The 18628-nt window shown below is 42.1% G+C and overlaps 1 protein-coding gene across 1 annotated transcript; it reads right to left on the reverse strand.

Annotated features, from left to right (window-relative positions):
- Positions 1–492: 492 nt before the first annotated feature.
- On the reverse strand, positions 493–1005 carry LOC122647610. Its single transcript, XM_043840964.1, has one exon. The coding sequence runs from the start codon at positions 1003–1005 to the stop codon at positions 493–495; it is 513 nt and encodes a 170-aa protein (XP_043696899.1).
- Between the last annotated feature and the right edge of the window lie 17623 nt (positions 1006–18628).

The following is an 18628-nucleotide window of genomic DNA, read 5'->3' on the forward strand; positions in this document are numbered from 1 at the left end:
GGGAAACCAAGGAGAACCTAATCTATAGCTCAAATAGGGTAGAAACCCTAGGTCTCAATTAGAATGAGATTGAGAGCTTTAGAGCAAACCATGGAGTAAAACAACTCCACAATAACCAAGGCTTAGAGGTTCCATCGATTCCTTGGATTCCAAGAGAAACCTAGTTCAAGTCTTTTCTATTTCCCAAACCTTAAAACCCAAAAATAGAAAAAGTGAAGTAGGATTTAATGGCTTACCTGCCCCAAGGTAGAAGAGCTCCACGTTGAGGGTCCAAAAAGTGAGATCTTCAAGCCTCCAAGACCACTTCTCTACCCTTCTTCCTCTTTTTTCTCTTTCCTTCTTTTTTTTTTTTTTTTTTTGATAAGTAAGAAGATTCTATTAGAAAAGGAGGAAAAACTACAAAAGAAGGCATTCTCTAAGAACCCGACAAGGGGAAGAGAACCCAAAGCACGATGGGACAGGCCCCATCAAACAAGAACCGAGCCAAAAAGGCTACGGCCTGTAATAAGTGACAAAATCTGAGTCCTGCTTAAGGTAGTCAATAAGGGCAGGGGGGAAATCTCCAGGATCCCAAACTATCCCATGTGAGTCGCAAGGGACTGCAGCCATAAAATCTGCTGGTCGATTTTGTTCTCTCCAAACATGGGTGAATTCTTTCATTCTCAAATCAGTTGCCAAAGCAAGGATTCTACTCTTGAGAGGTTGTACTTTCCAAGGTCCTACAACCTTGCCAGAAATAGTGTCAATCGCCAACTTGGAATCAAATCTGATAGAAACATCAAGGATTCCTCTCTCTATGCAAAGGGAGATGCCTCTATGTATAGCAGCCAACTCCATGGAGAGAATGCAAAGTTCCAACCCTTGGTTAGCAAATGCAGCTACAGGTTGTCCAATCGCATTACGAATCACTCCTCCAAAAGCAGCTCTACCATCAGACAGCGAACCATCACAGTGAAGGGACCACAAATTGTTAGGAGGTAAGAACCACGAGCATGGTCTCGGCATCCTAATAGCCCAATGAACTTGCAAGTTCTAGGCCGAAGCAATGTGGGAATTAGCAGGACTAGGATACCCACTCAAAGAACCAGATGTGACTACAGTCCTAACATCCCCCTTGATAGCTTCCACAATCTGATCCTTAGATCTAGCCTTTTGCCGAAAAATTCTGAAATTTCTTTCAAACCAAATATGCTTGACAGTGGCACAAAATGCAAGCTTTAAAACCACACCTAAGCTCCCCACTCTTCCTGCAGCATACCGAACCCAAATGGCAGCATCAAATATGTTCATGGGAGCCTGTCCATGAAGAGAACACATACCAAAGATCCTCCTCCAAATATCAATGGAAAAAGGGCAAGCAAAGAAAATATGGTTTCTGCTCTCAATACCAGCCCAACAAAACTCACAACTATGTTGAACCGGGATCCCCCTGTGAAGAAGATTATCCCTAGTGGGGAGAGCATCGACCAGACACCTCCAAGAAACAAAAGAGTGGGACTTAATGCTGCCTTCAAACCAAACTGCTTCACTCCAATCCACGGGGTTGGCCTTCACACGGGTGGCATTCCAAGCCGATTTGGTTGAAAAGATACCTATCGGATTGCCAGTCCATACTACCAAATCTGGGTTATCACCATGCAACTTATCAATGGAGGGGAGGGCTCTCCACACATCAATAAGGTCAAAAGAGGTTGAAGGGCCAGGCAGCCAGTCTCCATCCCGAACAATTTCCTTGACAAGTGCATGATGGGCTGCAAGCGCATAAGATCCCGCATCATAGCAAATCCTACTACTAAACCTATTAAAAAGGACTCCCTCTGGGTGCCACTTATGGAGCCAAAGTTTGGTGGATCTGCCATTGCCAATGAAGGTATTAATTAAAGGCAATGCCTTATCTCTATATTTCAAAACTTTCCTCCAAACCCAAGAGCAATTTTGCAACACCTTAACTGTCCCAAAGCGATTCTTGCTTGAGTACGTCTCTTGGACCCAATGCACCCAAAGTCGGTTTTGCTTGGAGGCAATCCACGGATTTGCTTCATAATACCAGCCACATTCATCTCCTTAACCCGCTTAAGCCCAAGACATCCTTCAGTTTTAGGCTTGCAGACCGCATCCCAAGAAATGAAGTGCATTTTCCTTTCAAGCGAGGGGCCTGACCAAAGGAAATTAGAAAACATGGACTCAAGCTGTGAGATAAGGTTACCTGGCAACCCAAAAATACCAGCCCAATAAATGTAGCATCCTTGGAGCACAGAAGAGATAAGTTGGCGACGCCCAGCATAAGATAAAAACCTGGCTTTCCATCCTTCCAATTTCCTTCTAACCAAATCTAAAATAGGACTGCAATCTTTCAAGGACACCGCCTAGAGACAAGAGGGACGCGAGGTACTGATAGGGAGAGTGGTCTCGGAGAAACCCGTTAATTCCAAAAGTTCCATACTACTAGTTTGGGTTAGGCCCCCTACAATAATAGAGGACTTAGATCTATTGAGATGCAGCCCTGAAAAACCTGCAAACTCGTCAAGACCCCCCAAACTAGCCAAAACAGATTCGCGATTGGCCTTCACAAAGATCATTAGGTCATCCGCAAATATAAGGTGAGAAAGATGCAAAGCTTTACATCTAGGCAGCAATTTGATTTGACCATCTACTTCCAGCCTTCGTATAATTCCTGAAAAAGCTTCCATGGCAATAGTGAACAAATAAGGAGAGAGCGGGTCACCTTGCCTGATACCTCTATCTCCCTTGAAGTAACCTGTGGGGCTGCCATTAATGAGAACGGAGAACATGGGTGTGGTAACACAAGCCTTAACCCATCCAAGGAATTTCCCTGTGAAGCCCATTCTTTCCATCACTCCAAATAGAAAGTTCCTGCTCAAGGAGTCATAGGCTTTACGGAGATCAACCTTCAACACCACAGTGGGGTTGGCTGCTTTCTGCTCAATTCCTCTCACAATATCATGGCAAACAAGAATATTATCAACTATAGATCTTCCTTTGATAAAAGCTGATTGATTGAAACTGATCACCTCGCCGATAACCTTCTGGAGTCTATTAGAGATGATCTTAGAAATGATCTTATAAAGCAGATTGCAAAGGGCAATGGGTCTATAGCCCGCAAAGGAGGAAACATCTCGATTTAGGGATCGAGAGAAATAAAGGTAGCATTAATGAGAATAGGGCATAAAGGAGTTCTCAAAAAACCATTTAATAGCCTTGATAAGGTCCTCCTTAATAATCTCCCAGGTTGTTTTGTAAAATCTAGCCCCGAAACCATCAGGCCCTGGGGCCTTAAAATCTTTCATAGCAAAGACCACACCCTTGATCTCCTCTCTACTAATCTCCCTTTCCAATTCCAATATCTGAATTTCAGAAATAGCACCCAAAAGGTGGATAGAATTTGGGCAGGTTCCCTCATCAATTGAATCAGTCCCAAATAAATTGCAATAAAACTTTACAGCCTCTTCTTTAATCCTTTTTGGTTCATCAACCACCACTCCATTCTGATCAACAATCTCCAGAATATGCTTTCTATTGAATCTGCTGCGCATGGACTTATGAAAAAAACTGTTATTTCCATCACCTAGTTGGAGCCACTTCACCCTAGATTTCTCCTTTAGGACCCTCTCCTCCATTTGCAAAGCACTCCAGAGCTTGCCCTTGGCCTCTCTCTCTAGGATAATTAGAGAATCATCCATCGGATTCAAAGATATATCAGCCTGAATTCTGGAAAGTTCCTCCTCAGCCACCTTGACAGAATGAAAAACATCCCCAAAATCCTCCTTATTCCACCTCTTCAGCTCAAGCTTAACATTCCTTAACTTTGCAGTGAAACAAAGAAGAGGATTGGACTGTGGCTTTATAGGGAAAGCCCAGCCTTTCTTAACCACTTCAAAGTAATCTCCATGAGTAGTCCAGGCATCGAAAAATTTGAAAGGCTTTGGACCTGAATTGAAATTGTCCAACAGCTTAAGGATAATTGGACTATGGTCAGAGATACCAGGGCAAAGGAAATTCGCCTCAGAAAAACTTAGTTTATCCAGCCAATGACTGTTAACTAAGACCCGATCAAGTTTACAACAAATTCTGCTGCTGCCTTTTTGGTTATTACTCCAAGTAAACATTTCTCCTTTCCACTTCAAATCAGCTAGGCCTGAATTGAAAATACAAGCGTTAAAGTCCTCTACAGCCCCATGAAGAATAGCCTCCCCTCCAAGCTTCTCATTCTGATGCCGAACAATATTAAAATCCCCCATTACAGCCCAGGGGTCAATCATACCAGCAGCAATTTCCTCTATGTCCTTCCACAGCTCAAGCCTCCCCTCAAGAGTATTAAAAGCATAAAGAGCGGTGCAGTGGCAGGCCAAAGAAGAACCAAGAATTCCAACTTTCAAATGAATAAATTGAGGTTTAGATTTAATGATCTCAACCTTTAAACTCTCCTCATCCCAACCAATCCAAATTCTGGTATGGTGTTCTGGACTACAGTTATGAGTGAATTTCCATCCCCTTTTAAGGTTTTGAAAAGTAGTATTAACATTATTCTCCTTAACTTTTGTCTCCAAAAGAATAGCCAACTTATACTCCTTGGCAGCAAGCATTCTTTTAACACTTCTTTGTTTTTCAGGGGCATTCAGCCCTCTCACATTCCAGCATAGACTATTCATTAGGAACGATTAGAAGGAGGGGTTGGAGCCAGCTTCTTACCCCCCCAAAGCCAATCTAATCTCAGTCCCCTTCATAGCCGAACTAGCATTGGAAGTGATTTCAATACGCTGAGGCTTGAAAGAAGCCAAAAATCTTCTCCTTCCCTGCTCCCTTAGTCCTCTCCCCTCTTTATCTGAATTTAAAACAATGGGGATAATGGGGTTGGACATACCTTCAAATGTGGGGTCTTTCAAAGATAAGCTAGCCGAATCCTTTCTTCCTTTGGTGGATAGGCTGGCAGTTTTGGAAATCAAATCTGGCCGGGCAACTTCTTTAGCTCCTTCTTCAATGACATCACCATCCAACGTGGCCCCCTCATCAAGAATCTTCAAAAGAGAATCCCTAATAGAGCTCCCCCAATCAGCATTGCTTACCAAAACTGAAGTGGAAGAATTATTACCTTCCATAAGTGCCCCACTCTCCTTCTCTCCACCCTCACCAATTCTCTCCTTCATGGTCAACGCATGGGCTTTAGTAGGAGAAGACCCAGCTGTCACATTCATTCCATTTGAATTTTCCAAAATCTCCACACCATCCAAGCCAGCTATACCTTTTCTTCCAAGATTCTCCCCATCTGTCGTAATTAAAGAATCCCTTGGATTCTGCCCATCATCCAGCTCATCTCCTAATAAGATGTTGCAAGAATCAACATCCAACATTAGCTCCTTTGGATCATAGGCAACTTCCTCCGTTAGATCTTCCGGCAAAGCAAATGCATTGACATGAACAACTTCCTTCCCCTTACCAGCTGCAATCTTGGTTGGAGAATTAGGAAGATTTCTAGAACCAGCAGATTTGGAAATCCCCATAGATTTCGTGATCCCAGCAGATTCCGTGATCCTAGCAAATCTTTCACCCAAGTTGGCACCTCCATTTGAATTTTGAATCTCAGCCCCATCACCACCGTCCATGGCCTGAGCACCACCACCACGTACCACTCCGGCCACCTAAGAATGACCAGCACCAGCTTTCACCCTCCACTCTTTTCGGCTGTTACCCTTCTGTGTAGCTTGATTAGCACCACATTGACTAGTGGCATGGCCAAAAATCATGCAGCTATTGCAGCGTGGAGGGCACCATTCATACTTCACTTTTTGAAAGAACACCAACCCTTCATCATCATGGACAGCCACTTGCTCCGGGACATTCATACTTCTCTTTCCTTCTTTTCCTCTCCTTTCTTCTTTCTTTCTCTTCTTTCCTTTTTTCCCACGTTTTTTGTTGGACGAGAAGTAATGAGCATGAATGCTTCTCCCCCCCCCTTTTGTCATATTTATAGAAAATGGGCCTTGGGTCCTTTAAGTTAAATGGGTCAATAGCTAAATGGGTCGACCCATTGGTTTTAATTAGAAAAGAATCCAATAAGGATGGGTCCAATTGGTTAGGCAAGAAATAGAATAAAACCCATTTTTGATCCCACAAGTTAAATGGGTCAAATAGGTTGAATGGGTCGATCCAAGTTAAGTGGGTCACCCAAGCTAAATGGGTACTTTAAGTTAAATGGGTCAAGAGGGCTTAATGGATTGACCCATTAGTTCTATTTGGATAAGAGAAAGGAATACCCAACCTTGGGTCAAATAGAGTTAGATGGACCTTTAGGTTAAATTGCCACTTAAGCCCAATGGGCCTCTTAAGCTAATGGGCCTGGGCACTAGTTATAATTAGGAAAGAACCTAATTAAAAGATGAGCTCACATGATATGGGTCTAATTGCTCTTCACATGTTTCCCCAAGGCAAGTGGGACCCACAAATAAAATATTCCCAACTCAACTAAAATAGCCCGGGTGGTCCAAACCTTAGCCCGCACTTCGTGGGCATTGAGGGAAAGGGTAAATAAGTAAAATTAAGGGCCAGAACTTATTTTTTCCTTGTCATGGTGCGTCACCCATGATCCTGAATAGTTTCCTCACAGGTAATCCCGTACTGTGGTCAATAATTTTGTAGCTAGGTTTGACCACCAGTGAGAACAGCTCACCAGCATACGTGGTAGTGATTACTACACGTCATGGGGAAGAAATAATAATTAATTATGATCCGGGGTGCGGGTATAACAGTCATGACCCTCAACATCGTATCCACACGTCTAATAAGTGATAAGGACAGTTTTTAGGAAATACCAAACCCAAAAAGTACAGAAATGCTCCCAAATAACCCCAAACGACCCACCCGGTATGGTTTAAACTGAAAATGAATATATGCCGGAATAGGTATCGATTCGAAGGTCACAACCCTCAACATCTCCTCCACACGTCTAAAAAGAGATAATGACACTTTTTAGAAAATACAAAACAATACAACTACAGAAATCCCCCAAATAACCCCAAATGACCCACCCGGTTTGGTTTAAACCAAAAAAAAACATATCCCGAAATGGGTATCGATTCGAAGGTCAAGACCCTCAACATCTCCTCCACACGTCTAATAAGAGATAAGGACACTTTTCAGAAAATACCAAACCCAAAAAAGTATAGAAATGCCCCCAAATAACCCACCATGTCAGGTTTAAACTGAAAATGAACATATGCCGAAATAGGTATCGATTCGAAAGCCACGACCCTTAACATCGTATCTACACATCTAATAAGAGATAATGATAGTTTTTAGAAAATACCAAACCCAAAAGAGTATAGAAATACCCCCAAATAACCCCAAACGACCCACCCGGTCTGGTTTAAACCGAAAATGAACATATGTCGAAATAGGTATGGATTCGAAGGTCACGATCCTCAACATCTCCTCCACACGTCTAATAAGAGATAAGGACACTTTTTAGAAAATACCAAACCCAAAAAAGTATAGAAATGCCCCCATATAACCCCAAACAACCCACCATGTCAGGTTTAAACCGAAAATGAACACATGCTGAAATAGGCATCGATTCGAAGGCCATGACCCTCAACATCACATCTACACGTCTAATAAGAGATAAAGAAACATTTTAGAAAATACCAGACCCAAAAAAGTGCAGAAATGCCACCAAATAACTCCAAACGACCCAACCGGTCTGGTTTAAAATGAAAATGAACCTATGTCGAAATAGATATCGATTCGTAGGTCACGACCCTCAACATCGCATCCACACATCTAATAAAAGATAATGACACTTTTTAGAAAATACCAAACCCAAAAAAGTATAGAAATGCCCCCAAATAACTCCAAACGACCCACCCGGTCTGGTTTAAACGAAAATGAACATATGCCGAAATAGGTATCAATTAGAAGGTCACGACCCTCAACATCGCATCCACACGTCTAATAAGAGTTAAGGACAGTTTGTAGAAAATACCAAACCCAAAAAAGTATAGAAATGCCCCCCAAATAACCCCAAACGACCCACCCGGTCTAGTTTAAACTGAAAATGAACATATGCCGAAATAGGTATCGATACGAAGGTCACAACCCTCAACATCTCCTCCACACAGCTAGCAAGAGATAAAGACACTTTTTAGAAACTACCAAATCCAAAAAAGTGCAGAAATGCCACCATATAACCCCAAATGACCCAACCAGTCTGGTTTAAAACGAAAATGAACATATGTCGAAATAGGTATCGATTCGTAGGTCACCACCCTCAACATCGCATCCACACGTCTAATAAGAGATAAGGACACTTTTTAGAAAATTCCAAACCCAAAAAAGTATAGAAATGCCCCCAAATAACTCCAAACGACCCACCCGGTCTGGTTTAAACGAAAATGAACATATGCCGAAATAGGTATCAATTAGAAGGTCACGACCCTCAACATCGCATCCACACGTCTAATAAGAGTTAAGGACAGTTTGTAGAAAATACCAAACCCAAAAAAGTACAGAAATGCCCCCCAAATAACCCCAAACGACCCACCCGGTCTAGTTTAAACTGAAAATGAACATATGCCGAAATAGGTTTCGATTCGCAGGTCACGACCCTCAACATCTCCTCCACAAGTCTAATAAGAGATAAGGACAGTTTTTAGAAAATATGAAAGCCAAAAAAGAACAAAAATTCCCCCAAATAACCCCAAACAACCCACCATGTCAGGTTTAAACCGAAAATGAACATATGCCGAAATAGGTATCGATTTCAAGGTCACGACCCTCAACATCGTATCTACACTTCTAATAAGAGATAAGGATAGTTTTTAGGAAATACCAAACCCAAAAAAGTACAGAAATGCCCCCAAATAACCCCAATCGACCCACCCGGTCTGGTTTAAATCGAAAATGAACATATGTCGAAATAGGTATCGATTCAAAGAAGGGGGAGAGAGAAGCTCTGGCGATTTTGAGAGTGAGTGTTCTTGGTGTTTGTTGTTGATGTTGGCCGGTCAGCCTTTAGGCCCGGCTAATGGTCCTCCCCCTCTTCTCATCTCGGATGGAAGGGGTGAAGTGGGGGAACAAAGGGGATTGGGTGAAGGTGGTTCTGGAGGGGTTTTGGTGGCTGTTTCGGGTGGTTGGCCTATTCTTGATGGCTCGGTTGGCAAGGGTGGTATTGCAGGTTTGAGTGAGAAGAGTGTTGTTAATGGTGGTGTTCCTTCTGTAGAGGCTCGGGGAGTGGAGGTGTCTGGAGTTGGAGGATCGAATCACCAGGGAGTTGGTTCTTCAGGTTCGTTGGAGAAGCCAAAGAAGAAGGTGGGAGTTCCTTGGTCAGCCCTCTTTTCTTCTTCCTCGGTTGGTGATGGGTTGCAGCTCTCTTTTGTTGAATCAGAAGTCATTAATGGGGTCTTGGCTGCGAAGTGTTCAGATTCGATGGTAAAAGGAGGGCTTGAGAAGTGGAAGAACACCCTTATGGGTCATTTTATCGGGGGCAGACCTAGCTTCACCTTTGCTCGTGATATGCTGTTAAAACAATGGAGAATTTCAGGCCATGTGGATGTTAATTTATTAGAAACTGGTTTTTTTATTTTTCGTTTCAATCTTGAAGATGATAAAGTTAAAGTTCTTGAAGGGGGGCCGCGGTATGTGCAGAGGAGACCATTGATTTTGTGCCCTTGGAGCCTGAAGGTGTGCTTGGAAAGAGTTGATTTATGCTCAGTACCGGTTTGGGTGTCCCTTCCAAATCTTCCTTTTCATTACTGGTCTGCTGATGCGTTGAGTTCGATTGGGAGTGTGATTGGGAAGCCTATTGTCACTGATAAAATCACCCGGTCTATGGAGAGGCTGTCTTATGCCCGATTATGTGTGGAAGTTTTTGCAGATAGGGATCTTCCCTCTTCTGTTCCAGTCTATGGAGATGACGGTCTTGTTTTTTATCAAAAAGTTGTTTATGATTGGAATCCCCCTCTTTGTAAGCATTGTAGAGTTTTTGGCCATCTCTTAGATAATTGTTTGTTTTGCAAACAAGACTCAAATATGAATAAGTCACGGTCTAAGAAGGAGTGGCGAGTGAAAGGTGTTGCCGGAAATAATGGAGGTGCCATGGGTGGCGGCAATGGAGACGGGCAGCAGGTTCATAATGATGAAGTAGGAGATGAACAGCCGGATAGTGGAGCTGGTGCAAATACAAAGGGATTGGATTTGGTTTCCTTAATTTCTATCAAGAATAAAGGGAATGGGAGTTTCAAATCTGCAGGGAATCATCCAAAGATCAGGGAGCTGTCTCAATCTAATCCTTTTGCCAGTTTGGAAGATCTTATGGAGGAGGTGCATTATGATCCTGAAGATTTAATGCTGGATTCGGAATCATGTGTTATTTTATTAGGGAATGAATTACTTGAGGGAGCAGATTTTGAGGAGGATATTCAACCCAATCCGTTAGCAATTATTCCTAAGGAGAAAGATGGAGTCATTGGAGAGATTTGTGGGGAGAATCCAATCTATAATGGTAACCATGTTAGTGTGGAGCTGGCTAAGGCAAAATCCGTGGAAGATATTAGAAAAGTAACAGATTCTGCTGAGGTGGCACCTAATCATTCGATGAGACAAACTCCAATTCAAATTCAAAGGAATGGTGCTGCCCATATGGAAGGAGATAACTTATTGGAGGATTCTAGTCTATCAAATGAGAAGGAGTCAGCCCCTACGAAATCTCTCACTAATTTTGATAAACTTAGAAAGCAATTTGCTGAGATTCGTGTAGCTCAAGGGCAAATGGGGAAAGGTATGTCCCAACCGAATTTAAATTCTTATTCTTTGCTAGGTCGACCCACGGGGAGGGGGTCCAAGTTCCAAGCCCAACGGGTTCTTATAAACCCGAAAGAGACTAATGTTGCCAAAGGTGTGGGGCCTAGTAAAGGGGGAGATGACAGTTCTACCCTTCCTACTAAATGAAGTGCTTAGCTTGGAATGTTAGAGGCATGAATGCCACCACTAAAAGAATGGAGATAAAGAAGGTGTGTAAAGACCATGAGGTTAAATTGGTAGGGCTTTTCGAAACCAAGGTTAACTTGGATAATTGTGCTTCTATTTTTGATAGTTTTTTGACGGGTTGGAAGTATTTGCATAATGGAGATCTTGATAACTCTATTCGGATCTGGCTAGGTTGGGACCCGAATTTTTATGATGTGGTTTTGGTGCAAAAATCCAAACAGTTCATACATGCCAAGGTGTCAATTGTGGGTACCTCGGTGTTTTTCTTTTCTATTGTTGTTTATGCTCTTAATTCTGTGGTGGCTAGGAAGGAATTGTGGGAGGATGTTGGGGCTATTGCTAGTGCCATTATTAACCCTTGGGCTGTTCTAGGGGATTTTAATGTGATTTGAAGTAACAATGAAAAAATTGGAGGGGACCCTGTTCGGATTGAAGCTATGGATGATTTTAATTCGTTTATAGATGGTGCTGTGCTTCTAGACTTGAAATGGAAAGGGGAGGCTTTGACCTGGAATAATAGACAAGTGGGAGATGCAAGAATTTGTGGCAAGCTTGATAGGGTTCTGGTCAATTTAGCTTGGATAGATGTGTTTAGATCCTCTGATGCAAATTTTTACCCTCCTGGGCTTTCTGATCATTCTCCAGTGGTGGTGGCTGTGGTGGATAAAGCAGATTTTGGCCCAAAACCTTTCAGGTTTTTTGAGGCTTGGATTGGTAGAGATGGCTATGATGAGGTGGTTCGGCAGGGGTGGGAGCAGCCTGTGAATTTGGCTCTTAATCCCATTCTTAAGTTTGCGGCCAGATTGAGGAATGTCAAAAAAGGGTTGAGGAGCTGGAATAAGGAGTGTGTGGGGGATGTTTTTCTTACAATGAAGGAGGCTGAGGCTGATTTGTTTCAGATCCAGAGGCAGCTTAGTGAGCACCCTGATGATCCGAATTGGGTGCTGATGGAGACATAGGCTAAAAAGAAACTTTGGGAGGCTTTGGCTACTGAAAAGAAATTTTTGAAAGAAAAGTCAAGGGTGAAACACATTCAGTTGGGGGATGGTAATAATAGCTTTTTCTACAAATCTGTGATTTGTAGGCAGCATAGGAAGCACATCATGGAAATTCAAGGGGAGAATGGAGATATTGTGAAGAATCCTAACCAGATTAAGGAAGAAGCTATTTCTTATTATAAGAAATTATTTGGGACTGATTCGGTTGACAGTGGTTTCTTTCCTAGCTCTATTCCTTTGCAGCATGGTTTGTCTCAAGCTCATCAGGAAAGCCTTACTAGGAGAATCTCTAATAAGGAGATTATGGAGGTTGTGTTTGCTTTTAAGAATTCTAAGGCCTGACCAGATGGTTTTGGAGCAGCCTTTTACAAGCATTCATGGGAGATTGTGGGAGAAGATTTGACTCTGGCTGTAAAGTGGTTTTTCATGAAGTCTTACCTTTCTAGTTCGGTTAATGCTACTTTTATCTGCCTTATCCCTAAGACAGGAGATGTAACATCATTTGCGGGATATAGGCCTATAGCCCTTTGCAATCTCTTTTACAAAATCATTACCAAAGTGTTATCCAATAGGCTGCAAGGAGTAATTGGGCAGGTGGTTAGTGACTTTCAGTGTGCTTTCATCAAGGGCAGGTCTATAGTAGAGAATATTTTGGTTTGCCATGATGTGGTTCGAGGGATTGAGCAGAAACGTACTAGCCCCACAGCTGTTTTGATGATCGATCTCCATAAAGCTTATGATTCTCACAGTAGGAGGTTTTTGTTTGAGATTATGGAGAGAATGGGTTTCCCTCAGTAGTTCATTGGTTGGGTGAAGGCTTGTGTGGACTCCCCTTCTTTCTCCATTTTACTGAATGGGAGCCTGGCAGGATATTTTAAAGGAGGAAGGGGTATTCGGCAGGGAGATCCAATATCTCCTTACCTATTCACTATTGCTATGGAGGGCTTCTCAGCTATGATGAGGAAATTGGAGGTTGAAAATAGGATCACTCTTCTCCCCAGGTGCAACAGGTCCCATCTCTCTCACCTTATTTTTGCTGATGATTTGATGATATTCGTGAAAGCCACCACAGACTCTATTTCGGCCTGCCTGGGGGTCCTGGGTGATTTTCATACCTACTCTGGGTTGAAACTCAACAGGACTAAGTCCTCTATTATTTTAGGGGGCCTAACCCACACGGCTAGATTGCAACTTTTAGAATTAACGAATTTTGTGGATACCAAATTACCTATTCGGTATTTAGGTGTTCCGCTTGTCTCTCGGAAATTAACTTTTGCTGATTGCACTTCTATTCTGCATCATGTTAGGAGTAGACTTGATGGATGGAAGGCTCGGCTCTTATCTTTTGTAGGGAGGCTTCAGCTGTTGATCTCAGTCCTTCAGGGGTGTTATATCTATTGGTCAGGACTCTTTGGTTTGCCTGGTGCTCTCAAGACAAAGCTGGAGTCTATGTTCTCGAATTTTCTATGGGCTGGCCCATCTCTTCATCGTAAGGTACAATACATTTCTTGGGATAGAATTTGTAAGCCTAAGGCTGAAGGGGGCCTTGGAATTAGGAGGATTTCTGATATGAATTCTGCAGGGTATCCTTAAGCAAATCTGGTGGATTGCTTCTAGGAAGGACAGCCTTTGGGTTAGATGGGTGTACACCCGATACCTTAGAAATGATTCTATTTGGACTGTTAAGACTTCCCAAAATTGCTCTTGGGTGTGGAGGAAGATTCTTAAGTATAGGGACTTGGCTGAACCCCATATCTATCATATTATTGGGAATGGCCACTCTACTAGACTATGGTTGGATTATTGGCACCCCAAAGGGGTTTTGATTAAAAGTTTTGGTGATCGGATTCAATATGATGTTGGTTCCACCAGGCTTGCCTTGGTTTCTGATCTTATTAGGAATGGCCAATGGCTTTCTCCCCCTCAGGGCTCTTTTGATCTGATTACTGTTTTTAGAGACCTCCCTAGTATTCCCATTGTTAATGGAAGGGCAGATCTTGTTGTTTGGAAAGGTACGGCTAATGGCATTTTTTCTACAAAGTCGGCTTGGGAGAAAGTGAGGAGTAGTTCTATAATGGTAGCTTGGCACAACCTTGTTTGGTTTCCTGGTTTTTGCCTAGGCATTCTGCATTGCTTGGAGATGCCTGATGTTAGGGCTCCCCACAAAAGACCAGCTTCAAAGAAGGAATATAAATATTGGGCAGAATTGTATTCTTTGTTGGGGAAATTCAGAATGCCATAGCCATTTATTCTTTGAGTGTCCTTTTTAAAGAAACATTTGGGATAGAGTTAGTTCTATGCTTTTTCTTGGTGGTAAAGGCCCGGCTAGCCTCCTTGATGTGGTTAACTGGCTTGTTTAGGTAGTGTGTGTTAATGATAATTTGGATGTTCTCCCTAAGATGGCTTTTTGTGCGACAATCTATCATGTTTGGTGGGAGAGAAATCAGCGTCTCTTCAGTAATCAAGCAAGGTCTTATGATGCTATTATCCAAGCTATTAAGTTTGATGTTGTGACTAAGGGCTCTCAAAGCCCTATTTCGGTTGCCTATTCACCTAGGAATCAATTCCTGGTCGATATGTGGGGTTTACAGGTGAGATGGGCTGCTGTTATTCCCAAAGCTTGTGTCTGGCCCATACCTCCGGCAGATTTATTTACTTTGAATTGAGATGGTTCCTTGAGGGGAGATAGAGCTGCTTACGGGGGCCTTATTCGCAATACCTTGGGTGAACCGGTTCTGGCTTATGTCGGCAAAGGTGTGGAGGCCTCGGTTCTTCATATTGAGTTACTAGCCATTTACGGGGGTTACTCTGTGCTTACAGAGAGAGCTTCGCCATATGTCCATCAGATCTGATTCGAAGGTGGCTATCGAGATTCTTACAGGTGTTTCCAGTTGCCCTTGGAGTGTATATACCTTGAAGTTCCAGATTTTGTCTAGCCTAAACCAGTTGGCTCATTATGAGATAAGGCATGTTTGGAGGGAGTTGAATCAGCCGGCGGATTTTATTGCTTCTATTGATCTTAGTGATGGGGAGACTATTTTATATCCTTCGGGTTTTGTTGAGGATCTTAACCGGTTGATTTATGAAGATGTCTCCGGTAAGGTCCAGTTTAGACCTCCTTCATTGGGTTGGGTGTCTTTCTCATGTATTACCGAGGGGCATGTCCTCGGGGGGTGTGGGGCCCTTCCACCCTCTTAGAGTTGTCTAAGGGTTGGAAGTAGGCTGCCTTCTTTTGTTTTCTTTCGTTTTCTTTTTATACACATACATCTTACTTATCGAAAACAAAAAAAAACAAAAAAAAAAGGTATCGATTCAAAGGTCACGACCCCCAACATCACATCCACATGTCTAATAAGAGATAAGGATACTTTTTAGATAATCCCAAACCAAAAAAGTACAAAAATGCCCCCAAATATCCCCAAACGACCCACCCGGTCTGGTTTAAACAGAAAATGAACACATTACGAAATAGGTATCGATTCGAAGGTCACGAGCCTCAACATCTCCTCCACACGTCTAACAAGAGATAAAGACACTTTTTAGAAAATACCAAACCCAAAAAAGTACAGAAATGCCCCCAAATAACCCCAAACAACCCACCATGTCAGGTTTAAACCGAAAATGAACATATGCCGAAATAGGCATCGATTCGAAGGCCACGACCCTCAACATCGCATCTACACGTCTAATAAGAGATAAAGACACTTTTTAGAAAATACTAGACCCAAAAAAGTACAGAAATGCCAACAAATAACTCCAAATAACCCAACCGGCCTGGTTTAAAACGAAAATGAACCTATGTCGAAATAGATATCGATTCATAGGTCACGACCCTCAACATCGCATCCTCACGTCTAATAAGAGATAAGGATACTTTTTAGATAATCCCAAACCAAAAAAGTACAGAAATGCCCCCAAATAACACAACACCACCCACCCGGTCTGGTTTAAACAGAAAATGAACATATGCCGAAATAGGTATCGATACGAAGGTCACGACCCTCAACATCTCCTCCACACGGCTAGCAAGAGATAAAGACACTTTTTAGAAACTACCAAACCCAAAAAAATGCAGAAATGCCACCAAATAACCCGAAATGACCCAACCAGTTTGGTTTAAAACGAAAATAAACATATATCGAAATAGGTATCGATTCGTAGGCCACCACCCTCAACAATGCATCCACACGTCTAATAAGAGATAAGGACACTTTTTAGAAAATACCAAACCCAAAAAAGTACAGAAATGCCCCCAAATAACCCCAAACGACCCACCCGGTCTAGTTTAAACTGAAAATGAACATATGCCGAAATAGGTTTCGATTCGAAAGTCACGAGCCTCAACATCTCCTCCACATGTCTAACAAGAGATAAAGACACTTTTTAGAAAATACCAAACCCAAAAAAGTACAGAAATGCCCCCAAATAACCCCAAACAACCCACCATGTCAAGTTTAAACCAAAAGGAAATTTTCCAAAAAGGGGCAAGGTGGCGGCTCCAACCCCCCCAAAACTCCCACCCACCCCAAAAAAAAAAAAAAAAAAAAAATATTAAAAAAAAAAAAAAAAAAAAAAAAAAAAAAAAAACCCAAAAAAAACCAAACCACCCCCCCCGAAAAAATAAATGAACATATGCCGAAATAGGTTTCGATTCGAAGGTCACGAGCCTCAACATCTCCTCCACACGTCTAACAAGAGATAAAGACACTTTTTAGAAAATACCAAACCCAAAAAAGTACAGAAATGCCCCCAAATAACCCCAAACAACCCACCATGTCAAGTTTAAACCGAAAATGAACATATGCCGAAATAGGTATAGATTTCAAGGTCATGACCCTCAACATCGCATCTACACTTCTATTAAGAGATAAGGATAGTTTTTAGGAAATACCAAACCCAAAAAAGTACAGAAATGCCCCCAAATAACCCCAAACGACACACCCAGTCCGGTTTAAACCGAAAATGAACATATGTCAAAATAGGTATCGATTCAAAGGTCACGACCCCCAACATCACATCCACATGTCTAATAAGAGATAAGGATACTTTTTAGATAATCCCAAACCAAAAAAGTACAAAAATGCCCCCAAATATCCCCAAACGACACAACCGGTCTGGCTTAATATGAAAATGAACATATGTCGCAGTAGGTATCGATTCGTATGCCACGACCCTCAACATCGCATCCACACGTCTAATAAGAGATAAGGACACTTTTTAGAAAAAACCAAACCCAAAAAAGTACAGAAATGCCCCTAAATAACTCCAAACGACCCACCCAGTCTGGTTTAAACGAAAATAAACATATGCCGAAATAGGCATCAATTAGAAGGTCACGACCCTCAACATCGCATCCACACGTCTAATAAGAGTTAAGGACAGTTTGTAGAAAATACCACACCCAAAAAAATACAGAAATGCCCCCAAATAACCCCAAACGACCCACCGTGTGTAGTTTAAACTGAAAATGAACATATGCCGAAATAGGTTTCGATTCGAAGGTCACGACCCTCAACATCTCCTCCACAAGTCTAATAAGAGATAAGGACACTTTTTAGAAAATACCAAACCCAAAAAAGTACAGAAATGCCCCCAAATAACCCCAAACGACCCACCATGTCTGGTTTAAACCGAAAATGAACATATGTCGAAATAGGTATCGATTTCAAGGTCACGAGCCTCAACATCTCCCTACACATCTAATAAGAGATAAAGATAGTTTTTAGAAACTACCAAACCCAAAAAGTATAGAAATGTCCCCAAATAACCCCAAACGACCCACCCGGTCCAGTTTAAACCGAAAATGAACATATGTCAAAATAGGTATCGATTCAAAGGTCACGACCCTCAACATCGCATCCACTTGTCTAATAAGAGATAAAGATACTTTTTAGAAAATACCAAACCCAAAAAAGTACAGAAATGCCCCCAAATAACCCCAAACGACCCACCCGTTCTGGTTTAAACTGAAAATGAACATATACCAAACTAGGTTTTGATTCGAAAGTCACGAGCCTCAACATCTCCCCCACACGTCTAACAAGAGATAAAGACACTTTTTAGAAAATACCAAACCCAAAAAAGTACAGAAATGCCCCCAAATAACCCCAAACAACCCACCATGTCTGGTTTAAATCGAAAATGAACATATGCGAATATAGGCATCGATTCGAAGGCCACGACCCTCAACATCGCATCTACATGTCTAATAAGAGATAAAGACACTTTTTAGAAAATAGCAGACCCAAAAAAGTGCAGAAATGCCAACAAATAACTCCAAATGACCCAACCGGTCTGGTTTAAAACAAAAATGAACCTATGTCGAAATAGATATCGATTCATAGGTCACGACCCTCAACATCGTATCCTCACGTCTAATAAGAGTTAAGGATACCTTTTAGATAATCCCAAACCAAAAAAGTACAGAAATGCCCCTAAATAACACAACACCACCTACCCGGTCTGGTTTAAACAGAAAATGAACATATGCCGAAATAGGTATCGATATGAAGGTCAAGACCCTCAACATCTCCTCCACATGGTTAGCAAGAGATAAAGACACTTTTTAGAAACTACCAAACCCAAAAAAGTGCAGAAATGCCACCAAATAACCCCAAACGACCCAACCAATC

This window comes from Telopea speciosissima, unplaced genomic scaffold (assembly GCF_018873765.1).
Source record: "Telopea speciosissima isolate NSW1024214 ecotype Mountain lineage unplaced genomic scaffold, Tspe_v1 Tspe_v1.0088, whole genome shotgun sequence".
Taxonomy (NCBI): domain Eukaryota; kingdom Viridiplantae; phylum Streptophyta; class Magnoliopsida; order Proteales; family Proteaceae; genus Telopea; species Telopea speciosissima.

Coding starts and splice junctions, on each gene's coding strand:
- LOC122647610 (XM_043840964.1), bottom strand. CDS start 1,005: ATGCCGAGACCATGCTCGTGGTTCTTACCTCCTAACAATTTGTGGTCC.